Raw genomic sequence first — 25,940 nt, forward strand, 5'->3', positions numbered from 1 at the left:
ATTTTTGTAGGAGAGATTTCTTCTGAAATCTTTCTGAGGAAAAATAGAATTCAGTATTTGAACATGCAGTAACCTTTAAAATATGCATAATGGTTATGTTACAGAAATTTTCCTTTTTTACTGTGAACTACTTCTGTATAAAAGTTATATGAATTTGTATGAAAAGACCATTTACATCATGTTATCAATGTCAGTGTACCAGAGTGAGTTTTGTTTATTTATTTATTATTGGTACTAGGTATTCAACCCAGAACACTTTACCTTTGAGCTGCATCCCCAGTCCATTTTGTTGAGATTGGGACTTGCTAAGATGCTTATTACAAGAGATTTTTACTTGATTTTTTAAAGTGTTAAAATGAGAAATAATTTAGAATTATGAATCTAAAAATTCAGTTCAAACTTTTTTTGGGAAATATATTTTGTGTTTACTTTGCATGTTAAATGTTTTTTTTTTTTCCTTATGATTACTTCTGAGATTCAGTCACATCCTCAGCCCTTTTTATTTTTTATTTTGAGAGAGGGTCTCACTAGGTTGCTTAGTCTTGCTAAGTTGCTGAGACTGGCTTCAAACCTGTGATCTTCCTGCCTTAGCCTCCTGAGCCTCTGGGATTACAGGCCTGTACCACTGTGCTTGGCTGCAGATGCATTTTGAAATGTGCAAAATGAGAGGACTAACCAGAGTAGTAATGCTAAAGAAAGTAAATAGGAAATTTTGCTTAAACTGGGGGAAGCAAAGTATGTATAAAACAGAATGTTAAGTGTGAAGGAAAAGAAACAACAAGCATTTTTCTTCCATAATTTTAGGAATACATGCAATTATTTCCTCACTTGAAGATGTTTTATTTTTAAAGTCAAATGGTTATGTTTTTACATTGAAAAAAGCCTGTAACTGGAAATGTAGGAAATGCAATTAAGAAAAAATGACAAGTCTATTTTTTTCACTGTTCGGACTTTACAAAATTAATTGTACTTAATTATATGCCTTAAATGTGTGTGGTTTTTTTTTTTTTTGGTCTGCTATTTTTAACATTGCATTTATTAGTAAATATAGTAAATCTTAATTTTGATTCTGTTATTTAAAAATTTATATTATTAGACTTTGGTAAATTGTTTACTTAATCTGACAATGATGAGAAAATCTCTTTAAAAACATAGTACTGGAGTGTTTTATTTACATTACCAGACCTTATAAGTTCTTTATATAGTTTGTAAATAGATTTGTATAGATGCCAATTTCAAAGGAATCTCTTATTTTCATAAAGCTGTACTAGAAAATAGTTTCTTACTACATATTTGAGTATTTTAGATATTTGCTTATGATAAAACTGCATCTTTAAAACTATTTTATAACTCATAAGAGCTGGTCTTTCAGGTGGTCCCAAATGTTATTCATTTTTATTCATTTATTCTATCCTGGCATTGGAGAAACAGGTAAATTAAGATGAAGTCTCTATTGCCAACACATTTGTATCTAAGTGGGAGAGAGATGCATAGATATTTAAATAAAATCCAGTGTGTGAATAGGATTCCAAGGGAGTCTTGAGAAGGAAATTAAGGATTTCAGTCTGAGAGAGATGGGAAGGAGAGGTCGTGACACTTGTGCTTGGTTTTGAAGTATGAGGAACTTCAGCCTTGCATTGATAAAGACCAATCATCATTATTTCAGATTTTGGAACATTTGTTCAGTAGAATAGAGATGTAAAATATATAAGATTAAAAAATACCGTAGTAATGCACTTCTTACAGGCATACATTTATAAACTTTTCTATACTTCCTTTTCTGAACTTTTTCCATACTTGTAGTATATTTCTGTGGGTTGATAGCTACATTATAAAGCTCTGATACTAATGTTTTTAAAACTTGGGCAAATTATTTAGCCTTTCTGGGTTATAGTTATTTATAAAATGAGGAGATGAGTGGTTCTTAGCTACAATAGAATTATCTTGGAAGGTTTTTAAAAATCTTCACATATCTGGATCCTTATCTGAACCTACTGAATCACAAAAAGCCCTGAAGTACTTCTGATGTTAAGAACCACTGAAATAAGTAAAATGTAAATTTATTAATACCTGAGATTTCTTTCCCTGATAATTATTCACTGTCATGATTTAGTTTTGTTATACTTAAATTTCTGGATGGCTGCTCATAAGTTCTTTATTGTAGTGAAACTGGCTTCATAGTACTTAATATGCTTACAGGTCCTTTATACTCCAAGCTGTTTTTTGGCTTTTTAAGTCATGCTAATCTTACTGATTCTAATTCTTATAATCTCCAGTAGATATTCTAATTCTCCCATAATTAGGAATTTTTAAAAATTAACCTCATAAGTTGAGAATTAAATGACTTAATTTGTCAGAAGTACTAGTACAGTGACTGATTATGAGTAAGAAGTAAATGAATGTTGGATAAATGTTGGGTGTTGTTATTCTATCCTGGGTAGAATGCAGAGTCTCACACATGCTAGGCAAAATTCTATCACTGACCTACAATCCTAGCCTTTCATGTTAATTTTTTCCCCTCATTAAATAAAGTTCATGGCCACAAAGGCATTCCTGTATATCAGTGACAAATCCTCTGAAATGGTAATGAGAACAACCACCCCATTCACAATATCCTCAAAAAAAAAAAAAAAATAAATAAATAAATAAAATAAAATACTTGGGAATCAACCTAACAAAAGAGGTGAAAGAACCATACAATGAAAACTACAGAACCCTACAGAGAGAAATAGAAGAAGACCTTAGAAGGTGGAGAAAGATACCTTGTTCATGGATAGGCAGAACTAATATCATTAAAATGGCCATATTACCAAAAGTACTTTATAGGTTTAATGCAATGCCAATCAAAATCCCAATGGCATTCCTCGCAGAAATAGAAAAAGCAATCATGAAATTCATCTGGAAAAATAAAAGACCCAGAATAGCAAAAGCAATTCTAAACAGGAAGAGTGAAACTGGCGGTATAGCAATACCGGATTTTAAACTATACTACAGAGCAATAGTAACAAAAACAGCATGGTACTGGTACCAAAACAGGCAGGTAGACCAGTGGTACAGAATAGAGGACACAGAGACCAATCCACAAAATTACAACTACCTTATATTAGACAAAGGTGCCAAAAGCATGCAATGGAGAAAGGATAACATCTTCAACAAATGGTGCTGGGAGAACTGGAAATCCATATGCAACAAAATGAGATTGAATTCCTTCCTCTCACCTTGCACAAAAGTTAACTCAAAATGGATCAAGGAGCTAGGAATCAAACCAGAAACTTTGCGTCTAATAGAAGAAAAAGTTGGCCCTAATCTCCATCTCGTGGGGTCGGGCTCCAAATTCCTTAATAGGACACCTGTAGCACAAGAGTTAAAATCAAGAATCAACAAATGGGACATACTCAAATTAAAAAAATTTTTCTCAGCAAGAGAAACAATAAGAGAGGTAAATAGGGAGCCTACATCCTGTGAACAAATATTTACCCCTCACACTTCAGATAGAGCTCTAATCTTCAGAATATACAAAGAACTCAAAAAATTAAACAACAAGAAAACAAATAACTCAATCAACAAATGGGCCAAGGATCTGAACAGATACTTCTCAGAGGAGGACATACAAACAGTCAACAAATACACGAAAAAAAAAAAAAAATGCTCACCATCTCTAGCAATCAGAGAAATGCAAATTAAAACTACTCTAAGATACCATCTCACTCCTGTAAGAATGGCAGCCATTATGAAGTCAATAACAAGTGCTGGCGAGGATGTGGGGAAAAGGGTACACTTGTACATTGCTGGTGGGACTGCAAATTGGTGCAGCCAATTTGGAAAGCAGTATGGAGATTCCTTGGAAAGCTGGGAATGGAACCACCATTTGACCCAGCTATTCCCCTTCTCGGACTATACCCAAAAGACCTAAAAAGAGCATACAACAGGGACAAAGCTACATCAATGTTCATAGCAGCACAATTCACGATACCTAGACTATGGAACCAACCCAGATGCCCTTCAACAGATGAATGGATAAAAAAAATGTGGCATTTATACACAATGGAATATTACTCAGCACTAAAAAACAACAAAATCATGGCATTTGCAGGGAAATGGATGGCATTAGAGCAGATTATGCTAAGTGAAGCTAGCCACTCCCTGAAAAACAAATGCAGAATGTCTTCTTTGATATAAGGGAGGTGACTCAAAACAGCAGGGAGGAAGAGCATGAGAAGAAGATTACCATTAAATAGGGACGAGAGGTGAGGTGAGAGGTGAAGTGCGGGAATGGGAGAGAGAAGGGGAATTGCACAGAAGATGGTAGGAGACCCTCATTGTTATGCAAAATTACATATAAGATGGTGTGAGGGGAAAGAAAAGAGAGAGAGAGAAACATGTCACAGTAGATTGGGTAGAAAGAGGGGAGGGGAGGGTAGGGGGGGATAGGAAGGGCAGCACAATACAATAGACACTAGTATGGCCCTATGTATAAATGTGGCTGTATAACCAATGTGATCCTGCAATCTGTACACGTGGAAAAATAAGATTAAGATTACGTACCCCATTTGATTCAAATGTATAATATGTCAAGATCATTGTAATGTTTTGAGCAACTAATAAAAAATTAAAAATATATATTTTTTAGATGTAGATGGACATAATACCTTTATTTTATTTATTTATTTTTATGTGTTGCTGAGTATTGAATCCAGTGCCTCACATTTGGTAGGCAAGCACTCTACTACTGAGCTACAACCCCAGCCCAAAATCTAATTCTTAATATAATAACAAAAGTGTTGACAGTTTATAACACTTAAACTTTGGAGCAAAAAGCCAACGGCAGGAAAAAATAGTTTGTACCAGTTTTATGAAGTATGTCTTTGGGTTTTTGTAAATAATTTTAACTCAAATAAAATTGCTGCTTTCAATACAAAAAAACCCAAAACACTTAAACTAATGTCTTTGTTTTGTAAACTGAAATGTTCTGTATATTGGAAGCTGAGAAATGTTTTGGGGCAATAGTAACAGACATCTTCTGAATTGAATAGTAATTTGTATCTTATTTGAATCATTAAAATTATTCTTTATTAAGAATTTTGAAGGATGTAGTGGTTCATGATCTTAAGTCATGATTATCTTTAAACTTGTGTCTAGAGAACAATAACCATAATTTCTGTATCTTTGAATTTGTTATTGGTTTTAATTAGGAAGTATAGTTATTAATAAAATTAAATTAATTTGAGGGGCTAGGGTTGTGGCTCAGTGGTAGAGTGCTCACCTAGCATGCACAAGGCACTGGGTTCAATCCTCAGCTCCATATAAATGTAAAATAAAGATATTGTGTCCACCTAAAACTTAAGGATAAATATTAAAAAAGTAAATTAATTTGAAAACATTTCCAGTAATTTCAGTATACTGTCCTTTCAAGCCTTTTAATCTCAACTGTTACAAGTGGATTGATTTCTTTTTTCTTTTTTCACCTTTCCAAGTACAAGGGAAGCACTAATTTAAAACAGATTGACCAAAATATAGGTGATATACAAGAGAAAAAATTGGGAGACTAACCACTGATACCAGAATTCCAGGTTTGATTAGCTGTTGATTGGTTTTTAAATACTTATGTACAGTTTTCATATTTGTTGTATTATTTCCATTACTTAAAAAATTTATCATAAAAAATAACCAGTAGAGGCCAATGTGGTATTACACAATGACTAGGAAAGACCGAAACAGGAGGAGTGCAAGTTTTAGGCCAGCCTTACCAGTTTATTGAGTCTCTCAACAATTTTTTGAGAGATCCTGTCTCAAAATAAGAAATAAAAAGGGCTGGTAATGTGGTAGTGGTTAAGCATCCCTGGGTCTAATCCCCAGTACCAAACAAAACAAAACAAAACAAAACAAAAAAAACCAAAAAAAAAAAAAAATAAAAAAAAAATAAAACCAAAAAACCAGTAGACTGGGCCTAATAGCGTAGGCCTATAATCCCAACAACTTAGAAGGCTAAGGCAGGAGGATCATCAGAAGTTCAAGACCAGCCTGGGCAATTTAGACTCTCTCAAATAAAAAAGGCTGGAGATATAGTACAGGGGTAAAATGTCCTCTATCCTCAATACCCTGCAAAACAAAAGAATGACCAGTAAATTGCTCTTGCAGTCAATAATATAGGTGATATCTATTCTAGGTATTAGTTTTAGTTTGTTAAAAACTAAGAGGAGAGGGATTGGGGTGGTGGCTCAGTGGTAGAGTACTTGCCTAGCATGTGTGAGGCCCAGGGTTTCATTCTCAGCACCGTATATAAATAAATAAAATAAAGGTCCATTGACAACTGAAAATATTTAAAAAACAAAACGAACAAAAAACTAAGGGGAGAATCTTGGTTCCTTTGTGTCTTCATTTTGCTAAACCTGCTTTAAAAACTAGGGTGTTTCTTGGTTACTGAGTGAAAAATGACAGTCCTTTTTCTAGCATGAATTGGTCACATTTTATATTTTTGTTCTCTTCCTGAAAATGATTCAAAGATGGGGCTGGTTTCTGTTCCAAGACCTCACAAAAGAGCATTCTTGGTCTGACCTCTAAGAATTTATTGAAAAATTTCAATTAATTTATTGAATTAAAAATAAATCATTCTGTTCTTTAATATTTTTACAAAGTAATGTATTTTACTGATGAATTAGATTAGAATTTAAAGCATTAAACTAGTCAAATCAATTAGATATTTTACTTTGATAGTGATTACTCCATGAATATTTTGAGTAGCTGAGGCATGGAAAGAATGTAAAAAAAATTTTTTACATAATTTTTTGGAAGCATATAGTTACAGATTGAACTTTTTTATTGTTTTGGAGTCAAATGTAAATTTGTATTGAGGTCTTGTCACATAGTAGATGTAGAACCTTGAACAAAATCAGTTTCTCTGAAACTTCATTCTTCTATAAATTGGTAGTTTAGGCAATTCTAAAGCATGGGTGTTTTTGCAAACAAGAGTTGAATCTTGGTTCTTTTCTTGTTTCTTGATTGTTGTTTAATCTCTTATGAATAGATAGAATTTTTTAAATCGATGTTTGCTATTTAGCTCTTGAAAGAATATGTAGCATTAACCATGTAAAGTTAAGCCAGGGTATTTAATCTTAAGTGTAATAGCTTGAGAAAAGGATTCAAGAAAGGATTTAAGTTGTAGGGTGGCAGACATACTTCATTCAAAATTCTATTTTAAAATTCTGTCAAGCCTAGCCTAGTCTTGGTGTTTGTAGCCAAACACCTTTATTCTGTGATCCACTTAACACAGGAGGCTAGGTTCTTATTTATTACATTTAAGTACTTTCTTAAACAGTACTATAATTTAATGTGCCACATTAAGTAGTCCTAGCCTTTTTGAATTTGAAGGTTATAACTAGAATACTTATTGAGAATAAAGGTTTAATTCTGAGAACTATAAATTTATATATTTAAATTCATTTGACATCTCTTGGAAATTGAAATTATATTTCCTATATTATGAAAACAAAGAAAGTAAGATAAAGCAAAACACAATACCTTGTTGGTTGTTGGAGGAGTTCTTTTTAAAAAATTTATAGTTTACATATAGTTTCTGTATAGTGAAATAGCCTTTTTTATTCAGTTCTATGACACAATTTGGTAGGGTTATAAAATTGGGGGATTTAGATGTAATTTTGTACTGTATTCATCTTATTTTTTTCTCTTTTGGAGTGTAGGGAGGAAATAGAAGTGCTCAAAATTAATTTAGTTGGTAATTTGTTAAAGATTTTGATTCATTCTCTGTTATAAGTCTTTCTGATATGTATTAGTCTAAAATATATTGGTATATATAGTTTTAAAAATGTTGGTACTTCAGGATGATAATAGTAAAGGATTCATTTTGCATAATATTGTAGCTATAGTGGAATGAGATATGTTCTTAAGTGAGGCTATATTCTAGAAAATCCAAGTTGTCATCTTATAATTTCTTTCTTTTCAAAATGAATTTTTTGTTAGAGTGAGGAAGTCTATTTTTATAAATAGACTTCTGGTTAGATAGAATTTTGCTCTACTGCTTTAGTATAGTGTAGCTTAACTGAGTTATAGTTGCAGTTTTATGCTGGGATATATGTACCTAGATGATAACTATTAGTAACATCATAGTTTACTTTTTCCTTGTACTTTTTCTTTTTTGCCAAGAATTAATCATACAAATGTCTCTCTTGTAAACAAATCAAGTAAGTTGACTTCAGAAATAAATAAAATAGAGCCCAGTATTTCTATGAACCTTGTATTTTTTTATTGGTGTTTCATGGTCTGTCAAACACTCTTTTAAGTTACACACACACACACATTCTAATGTGGTGAGTACAAAACTTTTTAGGAGAAGTTTGGAATTATAATCTCCACTTTAATAGATAAAGTCTCTGGTACAGAGAAGTAAAATTTGTTGCTCATAGTTCCACAGCTTTTTTTTTTTTTTTTTTTTGTTTGGTTCCCAGGATTGGGGGTATTCAACCATTGAGCCACGTTGCCAATCTGTTTTTTATTTTTCATTTTATGGCAGGGTCTCGCTAAGTTGCTTACCGCCTTGATAAGTTGTTGAATCTGGCTTTGAACTTGAGGTCCTCCTGCTTCAGCCTCTGGAGCTGCTGAGATGACAGGCATGAACCATATGGCTAGTTACATAGCTATTAAGTGATAAAGCAGAATTTTAGGATAGCCTATCCTAAAAGCTCTTGTTCTTGGGACTAGAGGTGTAGTTCATTGATGGAGTATGCGCTTAATGTGAATGAGGCCCTGGGTTCAATCCTTGGCACCAGCAAACCAAACCAAATCAGTAAAACTCTATGTTTGTACCTATAAGGCTAAACTAATTTATATAAGTCAAACAAATACAGTATGTTTAAGCTTAGGGTGAATGAAGGAAATATGTGATTGAGAGAGGGAATCATGGTCATAAGGAAATTAACACTAAATTGCTAGTTCTATACTCTATGATAAAGTATAATAAAGACTGTTAGTATTACTGTTTATATTAGACTTTTGGATAATTATTATCATCATTATTATAAACCACAGCTGCCATTTTTAGAGCACTTATGTGCCATTCATTTTGCTAAATGCCTTAAATGGATTGTCCTCTTGAAAGCCTCATAATGACCCTATGAGGTAAGTATTAATTGCCCCCATTTTACAGATGAAGAAACTGAGGCTAGGAGATATTATATATTCAAGGTCCCATGGCTGATAAGTAGTGAAAATTGAAACCCTGCTAGTTTTATTCTAGAATCTGTGTTTTTAATCTTTGTGGTGTACTGCTTCCCAATATAGTATGTTTAGATAGAATTACTAAGCAGTATGGAAAAAGGTAAACTACTTCCAAGGAAAGAGAAATGAAATTCCATTCTTTTTGTTTTCAGTTTAAGAAAGCTGCACATGCATCTATCCACACACACACTTCTTTAGTTGATTGGCTACAGTAAAATTTGTGATCCTGGGAAATGGGCATTATAGTCAACCGTATTTTCATTATTTGGTAATCACTAATACTGTTAGAATGGATGGATGAAATTTTGAGTAGAGTATGAAAGTAATACATATCAGAAGAAAACTGAGCATTATTTGGGTGTTTTAGGATTCCATACTATGTTAAAGTGTTTTTAAACCTTGATTTTCATTATGCTATTCATGTAAGGAAGTGCTAATCAGTAGCTATTTCTTTTTTTGGCAAATTCTTAGTTATTTTATTTTATAATATCTTGGGAAGAAGAAGATAAATTGCAAGATTAATTTACAATAAACAATATTTTAAAGGAATGATAGTTTATTCTGAGGAAAAGTCTGATACATGCTAATATTATGATTTTGGGAGTGAATTTATATGCAACCTTATGTCAATCTGGTTAAAGATTATGGAGTTCTAAATTTTTAAAAAATTTTTGGTTTATCTAATTATATTTAAGAATTAAGGGAATATTTTAAACTGCATTCCTATTTCTGCTTATAAAGTATAGGAATGTTTACATTGATTTTTTTTTTATACTTTGGCTTAGAAGGAAGTTAGGTAATATTTTTAAAATAGTTTCAATTTTGAGCTGAAGTGCAAAAGTCATCCAATAACAATTTATTTTTATTCTTGGCTACCGTTTCTTTTTAAGGTATGTAAAATTTCACTAATGATTTTATCCCTATTTTTATAGCTGCATGTAGTCTTTATTTTTCCATTCTTTCTAACATTATTTAAGTTGGTTTAGGAAGAACACCAAGAGACTGACTGACATGGTTATACACTTACACAGTAGTATTTAGATATATATGAATAGTATAAACTCTATAAATTTATTGTATACTAAAACTTGCTACTTATAATAGCTTAAAGTTGTAGCACCAATATAGTTCTAATTTTGTTTTGTTATTCATAGTCTACAGTGCATAAGTTTTCTACTGAAAAGTATGTCATAGTTTCGCAATCATTGTTTACCCATAATTTTCTCTCTTTTTATTACAATGCTTCCCCAGCAAGGACAAGTTTGGAAGGTTTGCAAAGCTTTTCACCTTCCCTCTGCCTGCTTGCCCGCTTTCAGATCAGTTTCATGTTTCATAACTTCTCTTTCTGTAATCCACAACATAGCCATAGTCAAAAAATACTATATTTTCTCACACATGGCAGGCAGAAATAACTTTTCATAGAATGCATCCTTTTAAAAATGGAATAAAATTAAATTAAATAGAATGTTATAATTTTAGTAATTCCCTAAGAAATAATGTATGACTAGTAAGCATTTAATTAAATGTCACATAATGAAACAGTGAACAGTACTCAAGATTATATTCTGTTTTGCTAATAGTTTAGGTAAAAGTGCTAATAATATCGTACACTTGTATAGTGCTTTATAGTTCACTACAGAGAATGCTGTACTGCTGATGTGGTCAAATGTAAACATTTCCATTTGTTGTGTACTTGTAGATATAGACCAGATGTAGATTCATTGTTTGAAGTGCTGCTGGTATGATGGAAAACAGTGTTGTAACTCAGATGTTCAGAGGAACAGGCAACACTCTTTAGCACTGTAAAGATAATTTTAGCAGCTTCCAGTTCTTTTGAACTAGGGATTTTGTATTAAAATTTTAAAAATGAATAAGGAAAACATTTTGGAGAAGACATTTAAACATAAGCTTTTATTTTAAAACACCTAGAAAGAAACATATCCAGTACTCTACTTAATATTTAATTTGTGATATTTTATTAGCTTCAGATGAATACAATCCTACCTCAAACCAAAATTTTTTCTTTTTCTTTTCTTTTTTCCTTTTCTTTTCCTTTTTTTTTCTTTAGGTTTGAGCTTTTTCCTTCACTGCTGTTCTGCGCTGACTGCTTTGAAACTTTCCATGCATTTTTTTTTCAGTAGAAGAACATCTCTGTACTGTCTCCCATTGCATATTTCAGCTATGACAATCCCTGCACTTTGCCTATTCATTTTATCACCTGCTCACCAAAAACAATAAATATCTCTCTAATTCCTGATTGCAGATTTGCTATTCTTCCTTGATTTTAAGAGGAGGATGCATTTCACTTTTCTTTATTACTGTTGTTTTACAGGCATGTGGAGATCCCAAGGCCAAACCATCTTACCTTATTGACAAAAACCTAGAATCTGCTGTGAAATTCATAGTCAGAAAATTCCCTGCTGTAGAAACCCGCAACAACAATGTAAGTATCTTGATATTTCTGTTATTTAATTTTAACCATCTGTAAGTTGTGCTTATAGTATCTCTTATTTATTTATTTGTTCTTATTTTAATATGCAGATTATATATGTTGATTAAGGGTTTTTAGAGGCAGTATTCTTATCTCTGAAGACAAAAAAATGACAACTACTTTTGCATAGAGCTTTGTTGGTTTTGGTAATTAGCTGTGTTTAGTTTTAAAATACATACTTGCTTTTCTAAGGTTTTCATCATTGACAAAGGCATTTCTGAAAAGTAATACAATAAAATTATGGTGAATCTTTATCATTCCCATAATACCTCATCATGTGGGAAAGTTTTTTCTTCATCAACTCTTCCTGGTATGTCAACTTTTGGTAGTTCTTTATAACAACATTTTAAAATAGCAAATTTTAGAAAATTTAAGAGTTTCTTTTTGCCTCATAGTATTTTTATTAAGTTTTATTGACTTAGTATCGTTCTTCATCTCTTTTTTAGTTTTATATGTTTTCTTTGATTTTCCCATGTTATAATCCATGCTATTTCTTTTGCTTTAGGTTCAAGTTTGGTCTAGAACTTTCCTATTATATGACTTCCCTATTTTGAGAATTTCTGTTTAAAAGATACATCGTTTTTTATTTGTTCTTTTTAGATATACATGACAATAGAGTGTATTTTGACATATTGTATGTACATAGAGTATAACTTCCCATTCTTGTGATTGTACATGATGTTGCCTTATACTGGTCATGTATTCATATATGAAATGGGAAATTTATGTCTGATCCATTCTACTATCTTTCCTATTCCCATACCCTTCTTTTCCCTTCATTCCCCTTTGTCTAATCAAAGGAACATCTATTCTTCCTTCCCCCTCTTTATTGTGTTAGAAAACATAGTGTTATCTTTTTGTTTTGTTGAATCACATGTGTTCATTGAAGATTTTTATTTAACCTGTTGATACCGCTTTTATTTAAAACCCTTGAATATAGAAGAAAATTCTAGTCAGAATTAAATAAAAAAGATTAAGTGCTTTTTAAAGAAAAATTTTTAAGTGTGTTTTTGGAAGTACAGGCTAGTAGAGATCTTGGTTTTATAGATCATGTTTTATAATTTGTATTTTATGCATCACAATTTATTCCTGGTTATAAAATGGGTAATTCAAAGTATACACTTCTTAAAAATATGATTATTTGTGTGGAGAACTAATCTTTTAGTTACTGACATTAATTGCCTAGCCCATCTGAGATTATACATTCTAAGAGAGAAATTTTATTATGAATATGTCTTATTTAAATCTTTACATATCTGCAACATGAATTCTTTAAGAAAATATTTTTAATTTAATGTGTTCATTTAATTTCAGATTGATAGTATAAATTTTCATGTAGCATAGTTTCTGAAAATGAGATCTTAGAAAATTACAAAGAGCTCCTTAAATATATATTCTTATTCTTTTTTTAAATTATTTTTTTAGTTGTTCATGGACCTTTATATTATTTATTTATATGTGGTACTGAGAATTGAACCCAGTGCCTCACACACGTGAGGTAGACATTTTACCACTGAGCTACAACCTCTGCTATATTTGGTTTAATATTAAACAGTAAAATTTCTTGTTAAATTGTTAATTAAGCATCTCTTCTAGATATGCTCCGCAAACTGTTTGTAATAACAATTCTGTTGCTTTTCATTCTTTAGTAGTTGAACTTTCAAAGCACAAAATTAATATTTTTAATAACATCTTGTATTGAGATAAATGATCACAAAACAGTTTACCCATTTGAAGTATGCTTTCATTGATTTTATTATGTTCAACATCCCAGTCAGTTATACAACATTTTATCTATAACTCCTTTTTAGGTGTAACCCTTTTTAGATATACATGACAATAGAATGTATTTTGACTTTACACATTAGCATTTATTCCTTATTTCTTGCCAACACTTCAGTCCTAGGAAAACATTGATTCATTTTCCATCCTTCTCTCTTCTAGAGACGTCATAAAAATGTAATTATATAATATGTGATCATTTGTGACTGGTTTCTGTCATTTAGCTTAATGTTTTCAAGGTTTATCTACATGATAGCATGTATTAGTACTTCGTTTCTTTTTATTGAAAAATGATAATCCATTATGTGGATTATCATTTTATTCATGGGTTGTTTTTACTACTTTGGCTGTTGTGAATAATGGTGCTATGAACATTCATATAAAAGTTTATATATGTTTATATATTTTAATTTCTAGGCATATGTATACACACAAACACACACACACACACACACATACCCCTATATGTATGTGTGTGTACATATATATCCACCAGGAGTAAAATTATGGGGCTATGTGTTAATTCTGTGTTTAACTTTCAAAATTGGTTACATAGTATTGCTGAATGTTGTGACTACTCATATAGACTTTACTCTTATTGTTTGTGAAGCCCGAATTTTTCATATCATATTTTTGCAAATATCCCATATAATACGATTTTTTTTACCTGCTAGATATTTGTAAAGTCTAGTGATTTCAGTTTTAATCTGGACCTCCTGAAATATTAGTGAGAGATTCCTTGCCAACTTGGGTTTGGAAATAAGAAGTGAGGAGTTCAGTTTTTTATAACTCCATAGAATTAGTTACTGGAGGTTTCAAGACTTGGAATGACAAGTAGCATCTGGGATTGATAAATGTGTAGATTCTGGCTACTAAGTACACAATAGTCTTTATATATGCTATAGAACATGCTTATTTTTTTTCAGGGATCAAAGTTAGCACTGGTTCTATGCTGATTCATGTACTACTCATCCCTATTTTCAGAAAAAGTACTCATAAAAATTGTTTTGGTGAATTCAACAAAAGTGCTTTTTTTTTTTTTTTTTTTAAAGTTTTTAAGATAGAGTCTTAACAAAAAGGTTCATCTTATTTTTTGCAGCCAAAAGAAATGTTGGTGTTTGTTTCTTTAGTAACTCCATTTTAAAAAATTCTACTAAAAGCTGTGAGCACATAGCAGCAGGATTGGTATATAACATGACTTTAACAGTGGTGATGTTGGAGTCTATTGAGTCATTTTTACTGTCTCTGTAACCATTTAATCTTCTGTATCCCTAATTCTGGATTTAGGGAAAACTTGGTACCAAGGATTTTTCCTTGGTTATGATGTTCAACTAAATGCCTCATATGCTTCAGAGTAGCTTGATGATATAAAATTCAAGATGAATAAAAGCAATACCAGTTTTATTATTATAGCCGTCACTTATTATGTGGTGATTATGTGCCAGGCTATGGGCCTTAATAGATTTCCGTTTAATTTCAGATTAAGCAAAGCATTTCTGAGCTGAGAAATTATTTATCTATAACATGATACCTTCTATTATCTTGAAAATATAACTGTCAGATGGAATTTGTTTCTCATAGGTTTCTGATTTTTTTCTTAGGTATGCCTTATTAGTACATAGAGAAAATATTTGTACAGGAAATTTTTTTAAAAATCTTTTATTGATTTTATTTTTTTTAAATAACAGCAATATTCCACTGCTGGAATTGCATTCAAAGTTCAATTTTTATTATACAATAGAGCACAATTTTTCATATCTCTATATAAAGTATGTTCATGCCAATTAATTCCTTTATATATGTACTTTTTTGCATTACAATTCTTAATACACATATACCACAATTTTTCATATCTCTGTTTGTATATAAAGTATGTTGACACCCGATTGCACAGGAAAATTTTAAAAGGTCCTTTAAGCAAATCTTTTTTTTTTTTTTTTTTTAATTAAAGAGACAGAGAGGGGGAGAGAGAGAATTTTTTTTAATATTTATTTTTTAGTTTTTGGCAAACACAACATCTTTATTTTATTTGTATGTGGTGCTGAGGATCGAACCCAGTGCCGCGTGCATACCAGGCGAGCGTGCTACCTCTTGAGCCACATCTCCAGCCCCGTTTAAGCAAATCTTAAGGTGTATGTTTAAACTTTTTGTGCTAACTTTTTTCCAAAAATTTTTAGACTTAAATTTTTTTCTCTTTCTTCCTCTGTTTGTATTTACTTTTAAAAGCTAGCTTATGCGTTTTTAAATTTAAAAAAATTACTTGGCATAAAAATGGCATTATGGAATTTGCCTATTGTGCATTTTAATATATAATTTGAGTTTGATTAACAAATTAATGAGAAAATAATATAAATTACTACCCTATGTATGTAGAATTAGAATGTCTCTAAAAAAAGGACATTATTGGTGAGTGGAGTGTCACAAGAATTACGGAGGGATTCTGGACTCAACACAGTTTTTCCAGTTCTTGTCCTCCTACTCTTTCACCAGGGGAAGTAGAACAAAATAAAAATAGTATTTCTCTTTGGTACCCCACATATCTGTCTTCTTGAATCATGCAATTATCTTTGAATTCCTGTTGACTCGGAGGTGGTAGAGTGACAAATAAGACTTTGATTTAAAAGGAATCATCTTACTATACAGTAATGTAACTGAGAGTTGGGACAGTGTACTTCATTTTGAGTAAATATATCTACATTTAAAAAGACACTAATGGAAACTTGAAATGTCAGTGTTCTTTTTAAAAGACAACGACCTCAACATTTTGAGGTTGAAAAAATGTTAAGATTTACTAGTGAGGAAGCAAACAGAATAGGTGTGGGGTGGAGGTGTAGTGTAGGTAATATCCAATGATTCGGGATTGAGTGTTTTAGATTTGAGAGGCCTAATTGAAATCTGAGTGTAGATGTTGATTAGCCAATTCTGTATATGAATCTGGAACTCAGGCTAGGGTTCAGGTGAGAGTTAAACTGAAGAACCCTTGAGGGTTTTAAGACAGAAAAGAAGGAGTGCAGTAATCCTTAATTGACAGTAAAAATGGAGAAGGTAGTGTTCTAGTCATTCAGTTATAGTTAATGATCATGAAATCAGGTTGAGATTAAGTTAGTGTAGGTATTTACTTTCTTCTGCTGTAGATCTTATAAGGTAGTTATAATAAAAGAGACAGGAAATAATTAAAGTGATGGATCATTTAAAATTAAAATGGATAAGAAATGAAGTAGGACATGAGATGGTGAGTGACAGTAAAAAGACAGATGAATAGTTAGGAGATCCCTCTTAAGTTCAAAGAATTGGTGGAAGCAGTGTATTAGAAATTTTAAGTGGGGATTTATTCTCCCACTGTTGCCACCTGACCTTGTCACCCATATCTCCCAAGAACAATAGATGTCCAAAAAGAACTAAAAGGAGCCAAGACAACTTAAAGATAATCTTTATTCCTGTTTACAGGCTTTCCAATTGAGGAAACAGTAGCATCTGTCATTCACTCTTTCAACTTGTACTCATGTACCAAAAATAACCCTTGGGTACCCTCTAGTTCTAGGTCCTCTTTAATTTTCCCTATCTTGCTTACCATCCTCATTGCTCTTAGAAGCTCTGATCTTTCTCATTGTTCTTTTTCATACCACTATACAGGGATTTTTTTCCCTCATTCCTATTATTACCACTTTATGAGGTCTTTTGTCTTGAGGGATGTGAGAATTCATCATTGTACTTTTTCTATCATCTTTGAACTTCGTACCTGGATGTTAGTTGTGGTGTAAGGAACCAGCTTCCAAAACTGGATATTTACCTTAAAAAACAGAAGTGAGAATTCCTGTGTATCTATGTATCCCTTGCTACATTATAAGCTTATGTAGGGTAGACTTAGTGCTTTTTTCCTCAACTTCTTCCTAAAGCCTGAAAATATGATTGCAGTATTCACAAATAAATGAATAATATATTATTACAGTAACTCTTTAGTTTAAAGGTCTCTTTTCATTCATTTGCCTGAGTCATATCTGAAAACAGCTGAGAACTAGGAAAGGAAACAGTTCTACTCCTGGGAAATCTTCCCAAGAGAAACGAAAATACATCTGTCCAAAACATGTTCATAGCAGCATTCATTATTCATAATAGCCTCAAACTGGAAGGAGTTCAAATGTCCATTGACTGATGAATGAATAGACAAAACTTGTTATATACATTTAACTGAATACTATTCAGCAATTAAAAGGAACAAACTACTGATACATGCTATAATTGGACATCAGAAACATTAGGCTAAGTGACAGAAGCCAAATATAAAAAAGCTCTGCATATTGTGTGATTCTGTTTTATAGGAAATGTCTAGAATGCAAGTTATTGAGACAGGAAATAGATCAGAATTTGCCTAGGATTGAGGGTGAGAATAGGATTAATTTGTAAATGGGTACAAGAGAACTTTCTGGGCTAATGGAGAAGTTCTAAAGCTGGTTAGGGTTGATGGTTTCACAACTATAACTTTATAAAAATTATTTTAAAAACAGATGATTTTGAGCAATAAGAAATGATATTCTATAAAAATAAATGAAGTTTATTTAGAAAAAGGCTTTTTGGTTCTCCTATGACTACGCCCGTTGAATTTATTGAGGCAAAATTGTAACAAGTATATTTTGTAACACCCTACATTAAAGGGTACTTTCCTCAGGAGCAAATGATAATTGACAGGAAAAAGAAATAAAAATTTTGAAAAGTATAGCAGTCAAGGAATGTTTAAGTTGTCAGATTACCTTGCACATGTCAGTAGCACCTGTTGCCATCTCAGCATAAATAGCTTGATACATTTATTGATTGCAAAGATGGCATCTAGTCAGTTAGAAAAGTTTGTATTATGTCTGGTGTATAGGGTAATCACATAATAGATCTTTAAAAATTATTAAATGTAAAGGGACTTGCTTATTTGTATTTATATTAACTTTGTAATAGACAATGGTGCCATTAAATAAGTTGTGTTATCTCTAATACAGTGTGATGTCTTTTATGTAAAAATGTTAAATGTAAACCAACTCCACTATAGTGAGGCATGTAATTAGTGATTTTCTAGTATTTATGATAAAATTAATTTTACCAGTTTGCTTTAATTTAACCATTTTGTTACCAGAATCTTAAATTTTCAAAATTTTGGCTGAGACAAATTGATGTGCTTAGGTAGTGAAATACAGATCATTTTATTACTGAATTTGATATTAATCATTACTATGGTTACCTTTGCAGACCACTCCATACTTATTGGCTGAAAAACAATAACAGTTTGTTATTTCTTAATTCTGTGGGTTGACTGAGAGTTTCTTTGTTGGCCTCAAGAGCTCTAGATTATAGGTATATCCATTTGGCCTGTGTGTTATTGAAATGGCCCAGCTGGATTAGCGGAGATACTGAACTTCTCTCTATCTCTGTGAAATGATATTTCCGGCTTCCTCATACATAGTACTTAAGGACAGTATTTCAAAAGAACAGAATTAGAAGGTGTAAGGCCTAATAATTTAAGTCCCAACTTTATAAGCAACACATTGCACTTCTGTTAGTCAGAAGGCCAGTTGAAACTGAAAGGTGGGAAAATGTAGAACTCTTACTTTTTTTTTTTTTTTGTAATGTGGATTGAAACCTGGTACTTTACCTCTGAGCTACATTCCCAGCACTTTTAATTTTTTATTTTGAGGCAGGTCTTGCTAAGTTACTTAGGGCCTCACTAAATTGTTGAGACTCGCTTTCAATTTATGGCCCTCCTGCCTCAGCCTCCCAAGTCGCTAGGATTACTTAATAGGTAATGAAGTTTTATTTCTAAGAGACATAGACAAAACTTTTGTTTCTCTGTTTAATTTTTTTGATTTTTAGTTATTTTCATAAGTAATTGATTTTTGAGAATTAATTTAAACAAATGACTAACAATGTAAACTTGGAAAAAAATCACTTTAAAATATAAAATAAAGGGACTGAATTAGAGGACTTCTGAGAAGTCTTAGTCTGTTGTGATTGATTAATTAAATGCAAATATTTTCTAAAAAGAAATCAGAAGGGGCTAGGGTTGTGGCTCAGTGGTAGAGTTCTCGCCTAGCAAGTGCGAGGCCCTGGGTTCAATCCTCAGCACCACATAAAAACAAATAAAAAATAAAAATATTATGTTCAACTACAACTAAAAAATAAATATTAAAAAAATCAGAAGGGCTGTGGAAAAAACTGTGGTAGAGCACTTGTCTAGCATGCACTAGACCCTGCGTTTGATTTCCAGTGCTGCAAACAAAACTAAACAAAAGCATATACATACATATATATACATATAAAATATGTTTATATTTTAAATAAAAGAAAACAGAGCTTTAGTTTTTTCCTTATATTATTTTTGTCTTATTGTGTTGAAAATTTGTTTAGAGCCTGAATCTGATAGACTTAGACTGTCATCTTACTTTTTGCCTGTTCGTTTCTATACCTGATCAATTAGGTTAAAAATGTTATCTTGATTGGGGGTGGGGTTGTGGCTCAGTGGTAGAGCACTTGCCTAGTATGTTTGAGGCACTGGGTTCGATCCCTGGCACCACATTTAAACAAAACAAGACAAAGCAAATAAACAAACGAACAAAAAACAAATAAAATAAAGGTATTGTGTTCATCTATAACTAAAAAAATATTTTAAAAAAAGTATCTTGAGGGCTGGGGTTGTGGCTCAGCGATAGAGCGCTCGCCACGCGCATGCGAGACCCTGGTTTCTATCCTCAACACCACATAAAAATAAATAAATGAAATAAAGGTATTGTGTCCAACTACAACTGAAAAATAAATATTTTAAAAAAACGTATCTTGATTGGGAAGATGAAAAGAGTTGTGGAGATGAATGGTGGTGATGGTTGTACAACAGTACAAATGTACTTAATGCTCCAGAACTGCACACTTAAAAATAGGTTAAAATGGTAAATTCTTTGTCATGTATATTTTAGCACAATAAAAATAAATAAATATACCTTGAAAAGTAATTATGAGGACCGAATTTAGTAGCACATCTTAAATAACAAGTACTTATTACCTAAGTTAGTCTTGGGATAATTTTCCCTCAAATTAATTTACTAATTTGCTCAGAAAAATGCACTTCTGAAATATTTACTGCTAACATAATCATTGTGTATATGATAAAAGAAAAAATCCTACAAAGAATTTTAAATAAAATTCTATAATCCTTTTTTTTAAAAATGACTAATCTTTGTGTTGATTTGGATTTTCAGGTAATCTTGGGTGACTTACTATATTTGATATACATGTTATATACTTTTAGTTGATCCTCATTTCTTTTCTTTATCCTTTCCTATTCTGGAATGACACAATGAAATAATTTACCTAACTTTGGAAATTTATTCAAGGGATTAAATCACTACTCTGTATGTATTAGTATGCAGAAACTCGATTGAGGTAGGAGTTTATATCTGATATTGAAAACATTTATCAGCAATGAAATTTTAATATTAAGGTCTCCATTCTTAATTGTTTTGTTGAAACATAAGAATTATTTGTTATTTGTTTATAATACATCCACCATGTGTTATGCTGGAGATACAGTAGGAAATAATATAAACTGCTTGCCCTCATTAAAAATTTTAAGTTGTAATGTTAGCAAACAACTAAAGTGAATAAATATATACTTTGATTTGGAGGTAAGTGGTAGGAAGAAATGGGAAACAAGATAAGGAGTTAAAGAATAATGTGGGAGAGTAGATTATTTTAGATAAAAGAGTGCTCAATAGTGTGGCCTTCACTGAAGAGAAGTGGGGCTGGGTGAGGTATGCTAAGCAGTGGCAGCAGCATCACAGACACGAGAATGAGAAAATGGCAAAGGTTTTGAGTTGGGAACAAGCAGGAAGAAACAGCGTAAGGACTACTGAGTGAGGGCAGAGGATCATGAAAGGAGATGAGGTTTTAGAGATAGGCAAGGGTTCTTATTTACATTCTATTCTGAGGCACTGGTCAGGACTTTTTATATTTTATTCTGTGACAGGAAGCCAGTAGAATTAAAAACAAACAAAAACCCTTTTATTTTGAAATCATATCAGACTTAAAAGAAAATTTGCAAAAAATGTAGTGTTTCCTAATTCTCTCCACCTGGTGTTAGCATTTTACATAATCATCATGGGAATCACTTTTTTCATGGTAGAGTGGTGGATGTCTTTAGGAAACCATTCTCCTGCTGCTATGTGAATAAGACTGAAGAGGCAAGAGCAGTAGTATAGACCAGTTAAGAGGATATGATAGTAGTCCAGATGAGAGTTGCTAACGGTATGATAACTGGGACAGTTTTAAATCTCTCCATAATCTCTTATTTAAGAAAAGCCAGGATTGTTGTAGCGTTCTAAGAAAATGGACAAAAGTTTTCTTTGAAGCCAAATTTGTGTGTTTTGGTATATTTTTGTTTTTGTTGTTTTGTTTTGTTTTTAAGAGGAACAAAATAGTAGCATAATTAGATCAAGGAAAATAATTTATTAGGCAAAAGCAATTTCAGTATGAAGGATGGTAATAATTGAAATAGGCAAATAAAAAAAACTCTAGCCATATTCCTTTGTTGAAAATATGTGGCCAGGAGTGCTAGTATACACCTGTAATTCCTGTGGCTTGGAAGGCTGAGGCAGGAGGATCCAGAGTTCAAAACCAGCCTCAGCAACAGTGAGGTGCTAAGCAACTCAGTGAGACCCTATCTCTAAATAAAATACAAAATAGGGTTGGGGATGTGGCTCAGTGGTTGAGTGCCCCTGAGTTCAATTCTTGATATCCAAACAAAAAAGAAAAACAAAATCAAAATATGTTAGTCAGCTCTGTTATTCATTAGTTCCTTATGTTAATTTGCCAGTACCTTTACTTTGAAAGAATGAAAACTGATGAGTAATAAATTTCAATGTTTTAGAAACTTATTTTTCTGTGGAAAATGCTCCTTACCAGAACAAAGATTAATTATCAAGATTTTTCAGTACAGAGATATGATCTTTGCAGTTTGCATATCTCATGTTTACCTTCTTTATTTCTAGTCGTTAAACATTTTATTTGAATGTTAGAATAATGATCATTAGCTAAGAATCTTAATGAAAGCATCATGCAGATATTTGGCCAAAATATTTGCATGTATCACATGAATATGATTTTAAAGTATGAGTGAATAGAATCAGTCTTTCCAAAATATACTTTTCTAATGTTCTGTTGTGTTACTGATCTGCATTTTTAGACCATTTTCTACTTTTTGTTTACTAAAAAAAAAAAACTTGAGCTGTTAAATTAAGATGAATTTGTTCTTGAGTATAACCAAAAAGTATTTTTTGTTAGTATCTACTGATTTTCACCCAAGAACTAAAATGTAGGGCTTTTTTTTTTTTTTTTTTTTTTTTTTTACTTATAGTTGAAGTCTGCAAATTGTTATATTGGCCTCTTTCAGTGAGGGTTTTGTGGAATTTATTTTCACTAAAATAGGGAATGTAATTGAAAAAAGGTGTTGAGGATTGTATGAGATAGTATTATGTTTGAAACAGTGCCTTTCACATAAAGCATGCTCACTAAATATCTGTTCTTATTAGAAGTACTGGGCACAGTGTTAGGATTATTTAAAAGTTTTATTTTTGCATATTTTGAAGAAGTGGTCTATACATCTTCTTTTTCTTTATTATTTGCCTAACATGTAATGCATATTTCTGGGTGCCAGGCATTTATAGATGTTTTCATGTATGTTACCTTGGTTAATTGTCCACATTAGCTCCCATTTGATGATGAGTGTACCAGGCTTTCAGGTGTCAAGTCACTTAGTCATGATTGTATAATATGAGATAGGCTTTCTAATATTACCTACCCAAACATGTCATCGGACACTGATACAAAAGTGTGTTTTATGTTTGCATTATAATCCTTATTTGATACTCTATCAGATGGTATGGACTGGGGAAATTAAAAACTTGTGTCTGATACACATCTTATAGTGTTGGAGATAGCTATGATAAGATTTATTAGAAATTATACACTTTTAGAGGAGTGAAATGTTATACATGTTTTGGGAAAGAAGTTTAGTCAGGCATGGCTTCTTAAAAATGGGATTAGTATTTAAACTGTATTTTTTCTTCTTGTAAACTGAGTTATTTAACAGTAGCGGGTTTTGGATATGTGTAAGTAGTGGGATTTTAACATTTCAGTAGGGGAGCAGAGTAAGAAAACATGAGATGTATATGGCAAATAGTGAGTATATGAATGGATGCAGGAGAAATTTTGATTGTAAGGTAAGTTAGGGCCAGAATATAGATGGTCTTAAAAGCTTGATTAATTGTTTTGAATTGAGTTACCTAGAAATTATTCAGTAGTAGCCAATGTAGAGCCTAGTAATATGTGGTTTTGGGGAAAATAAAATTCAATGAGAAATTTAGACTATATTGAGATTGTATTATTAAAAGAGGAAAGATGATGGGCATGTAGAAGAGTAGAAAGATAACTTTAAAAAAAAAAAAAGTAGATGAGGTTTCTACTAGTTGTTTAGCTTTCACAGATGTTTTAGGATATTTTCTTTTTTTTGGTACTGAGAGTTGAACCCAGAGGTGCTCCACCACTGAGTTACATCCCTAGCCCCTTCTCTTTTTTATATTGAGACAGGGTCTCACTAAATCCCTAGCCCTTTTTATTTTTTTTAGAAGATAGAACTTTACTAACTTGCTGAGGCTGGCTTTAAACTTGCAGTCCTCCTGCTTCAGCCTCCCAAATTGAGTATTACTTTCTTAATATGTAAAATGGAGGTTGTATAAAAGATCATTAAGGCCTATGACCTATTTTATGATGACTGTCATTAATTGCTCAGACTAGGACACCGAAGTTGAAAGAGAGCATTATTAATAATTACTATAGGCAACTGAAATAAATTGGAATTATTAAACCCAGTAGGAACCAAATTACATTTTGTATTTTGAAACTCAAATTTAAAGGACTGAAAAGCAGAAAAAAAGACTAAGATATCAATCACATGTTTAATGTTTCTGAACAAGGTAAAGATGATATAATCTGAGGAAATGGTATCATTTAGATAAATATTCACTTCAGAATGCTGGAGCAATAATGGTTAAAGATGTGCATAAAATAATGATGGAATTGTTTTGAAACAAATATGTTGTACAAAATAGACTCAGCTACTTTCATAGATGAAGCTAAAGATAGTTGCACATCACTACAAGTATATACCTTAATTCCTCTGGCATATATGGGGAAGAGTGAGATATTTTATAGGCATTAATACTTTAAATGTCTTCAGAGTGTGTATATAGTATTTATGATATTTTAAACCCTGTAGTAATTGAGTTTACCAGACTGCTGTGCTTATTGTTTTAAATTGGCTTTTATGTAGTTTTTTAAAGAATATTTTTCTTATGTTAGGTTCACTGCCATAACATTTCTGACTAGTACAATTATATATGAAGGCATCTCTTCCCCAATACTCCCATGTATGTATAAGTTACAATATGAGAACCTCAAAACCATGTGGGCTTTGTAGTAACTTTAATGCTTTGAACTACTTTTTGATATTTTCTAGTTTTTTTTTTTTTATGCTTTAGGTAAGTACTCTCAGGCATTTTATGTGTATTTAGATTACCTGAGTATATCTTGTTAAGAAGGCAGATTCTTATTCAATAGGTCTGAGGTGAGTGAGCCCTTTTTTAACTAGGTCCAAAATGGTTGGAAGCTGCTACTCAATAGACCACTCTCAGAATATCAAGGATAAATATGTCTGAATTATTTCAATATAGTTGGTTTTAAAAGAATTATTGGGTCTTGCAAATTTCATAATATAGTTGATGAAATAATATTTGTCTTTCACATTTTCCTCTTCCATGTCTTAACTCTAGTTTTGCTTCTTTCTCATTTCTTTTTCATTGTTGTGGTTTTTGCTTTTGTTTAATATATTATTGTGTTTTGTGGATCTGGTCAGGGAACCGTTACTGTATTTTATGTTTGTATCTACATTTTATTTTGCATGCGTAACGTGGCTTTGCCTGGATGTTCTTTTTGGTAAGTTCCAAATCTATATAGCATATTGTTTTTTTGTAGTGTAAGTTATAATGTTTTTCACCTTCTTTTCTTCCACTTCAAGAATGTGGTCATGTTCATGATTTGTTTTTAATTTTTTTAAAGAGTTCATTTGATAATTGTTTTTTCCTAACATTTCCCAATTTTCTTAATAGTAACACATTTTCCAGTTTTCCTTAATAGTAACGCAATTTGGTACTAATCTGCTTTGATTTGTTTTATAGCTTCACACTATCAGTTGCTGATCACTATTAGCAGTTGCTGTCTCGAGTACTTTGGTTTTTTTTTTTTTAAAAATGCCTTAATCATTTAGAAATATTCTAAAAGCTTGTGCTTCCATGTAGCAATCATAAAAGAAGATAGTTCATAGTACAATTAAATACTTCTGTTCTATGTA

At 31.8% G+C, this 25,940-nt stretch overlaps 1 protein-coding gene across 1 annotated transcript in view; it reads left to right on the top strand.

Annotated features, from left to right (window-relative positions):
* Positions 1-25,940, top strand: part of Nckap1 (NCK associated protein 1) — a 100,740-nt gene that overhangs the window by 6,891 nt on the left and 67,909 nt on the right. The window contains exon 2 of the mRNA XM_076866892.2: positions 11,564-11,674. Within this exon, the coding sequence (XP_076723007.1) occupies positions 11,564-11,674 (111 nt within the window). The remainder of the gene's footprint in view (positions 1-11,563; positions 11,675-25,940) is intronic.

Source organism: Callospermophilus lateralis, chromosome 9 (assembly GCF_048772815.1).
Source record: "Callospermophilus lateralis isolate mCalLat2 chromosome 9, mCalLat2.hap1, whole genome shotgun sequence".
Taxonomy (NCBI): Eukaryota; Metazoa; Chordata; class Mammalia; order Rodentia; family Sciuridae; genus Callospermophilus; species Callospermophilus lateralis.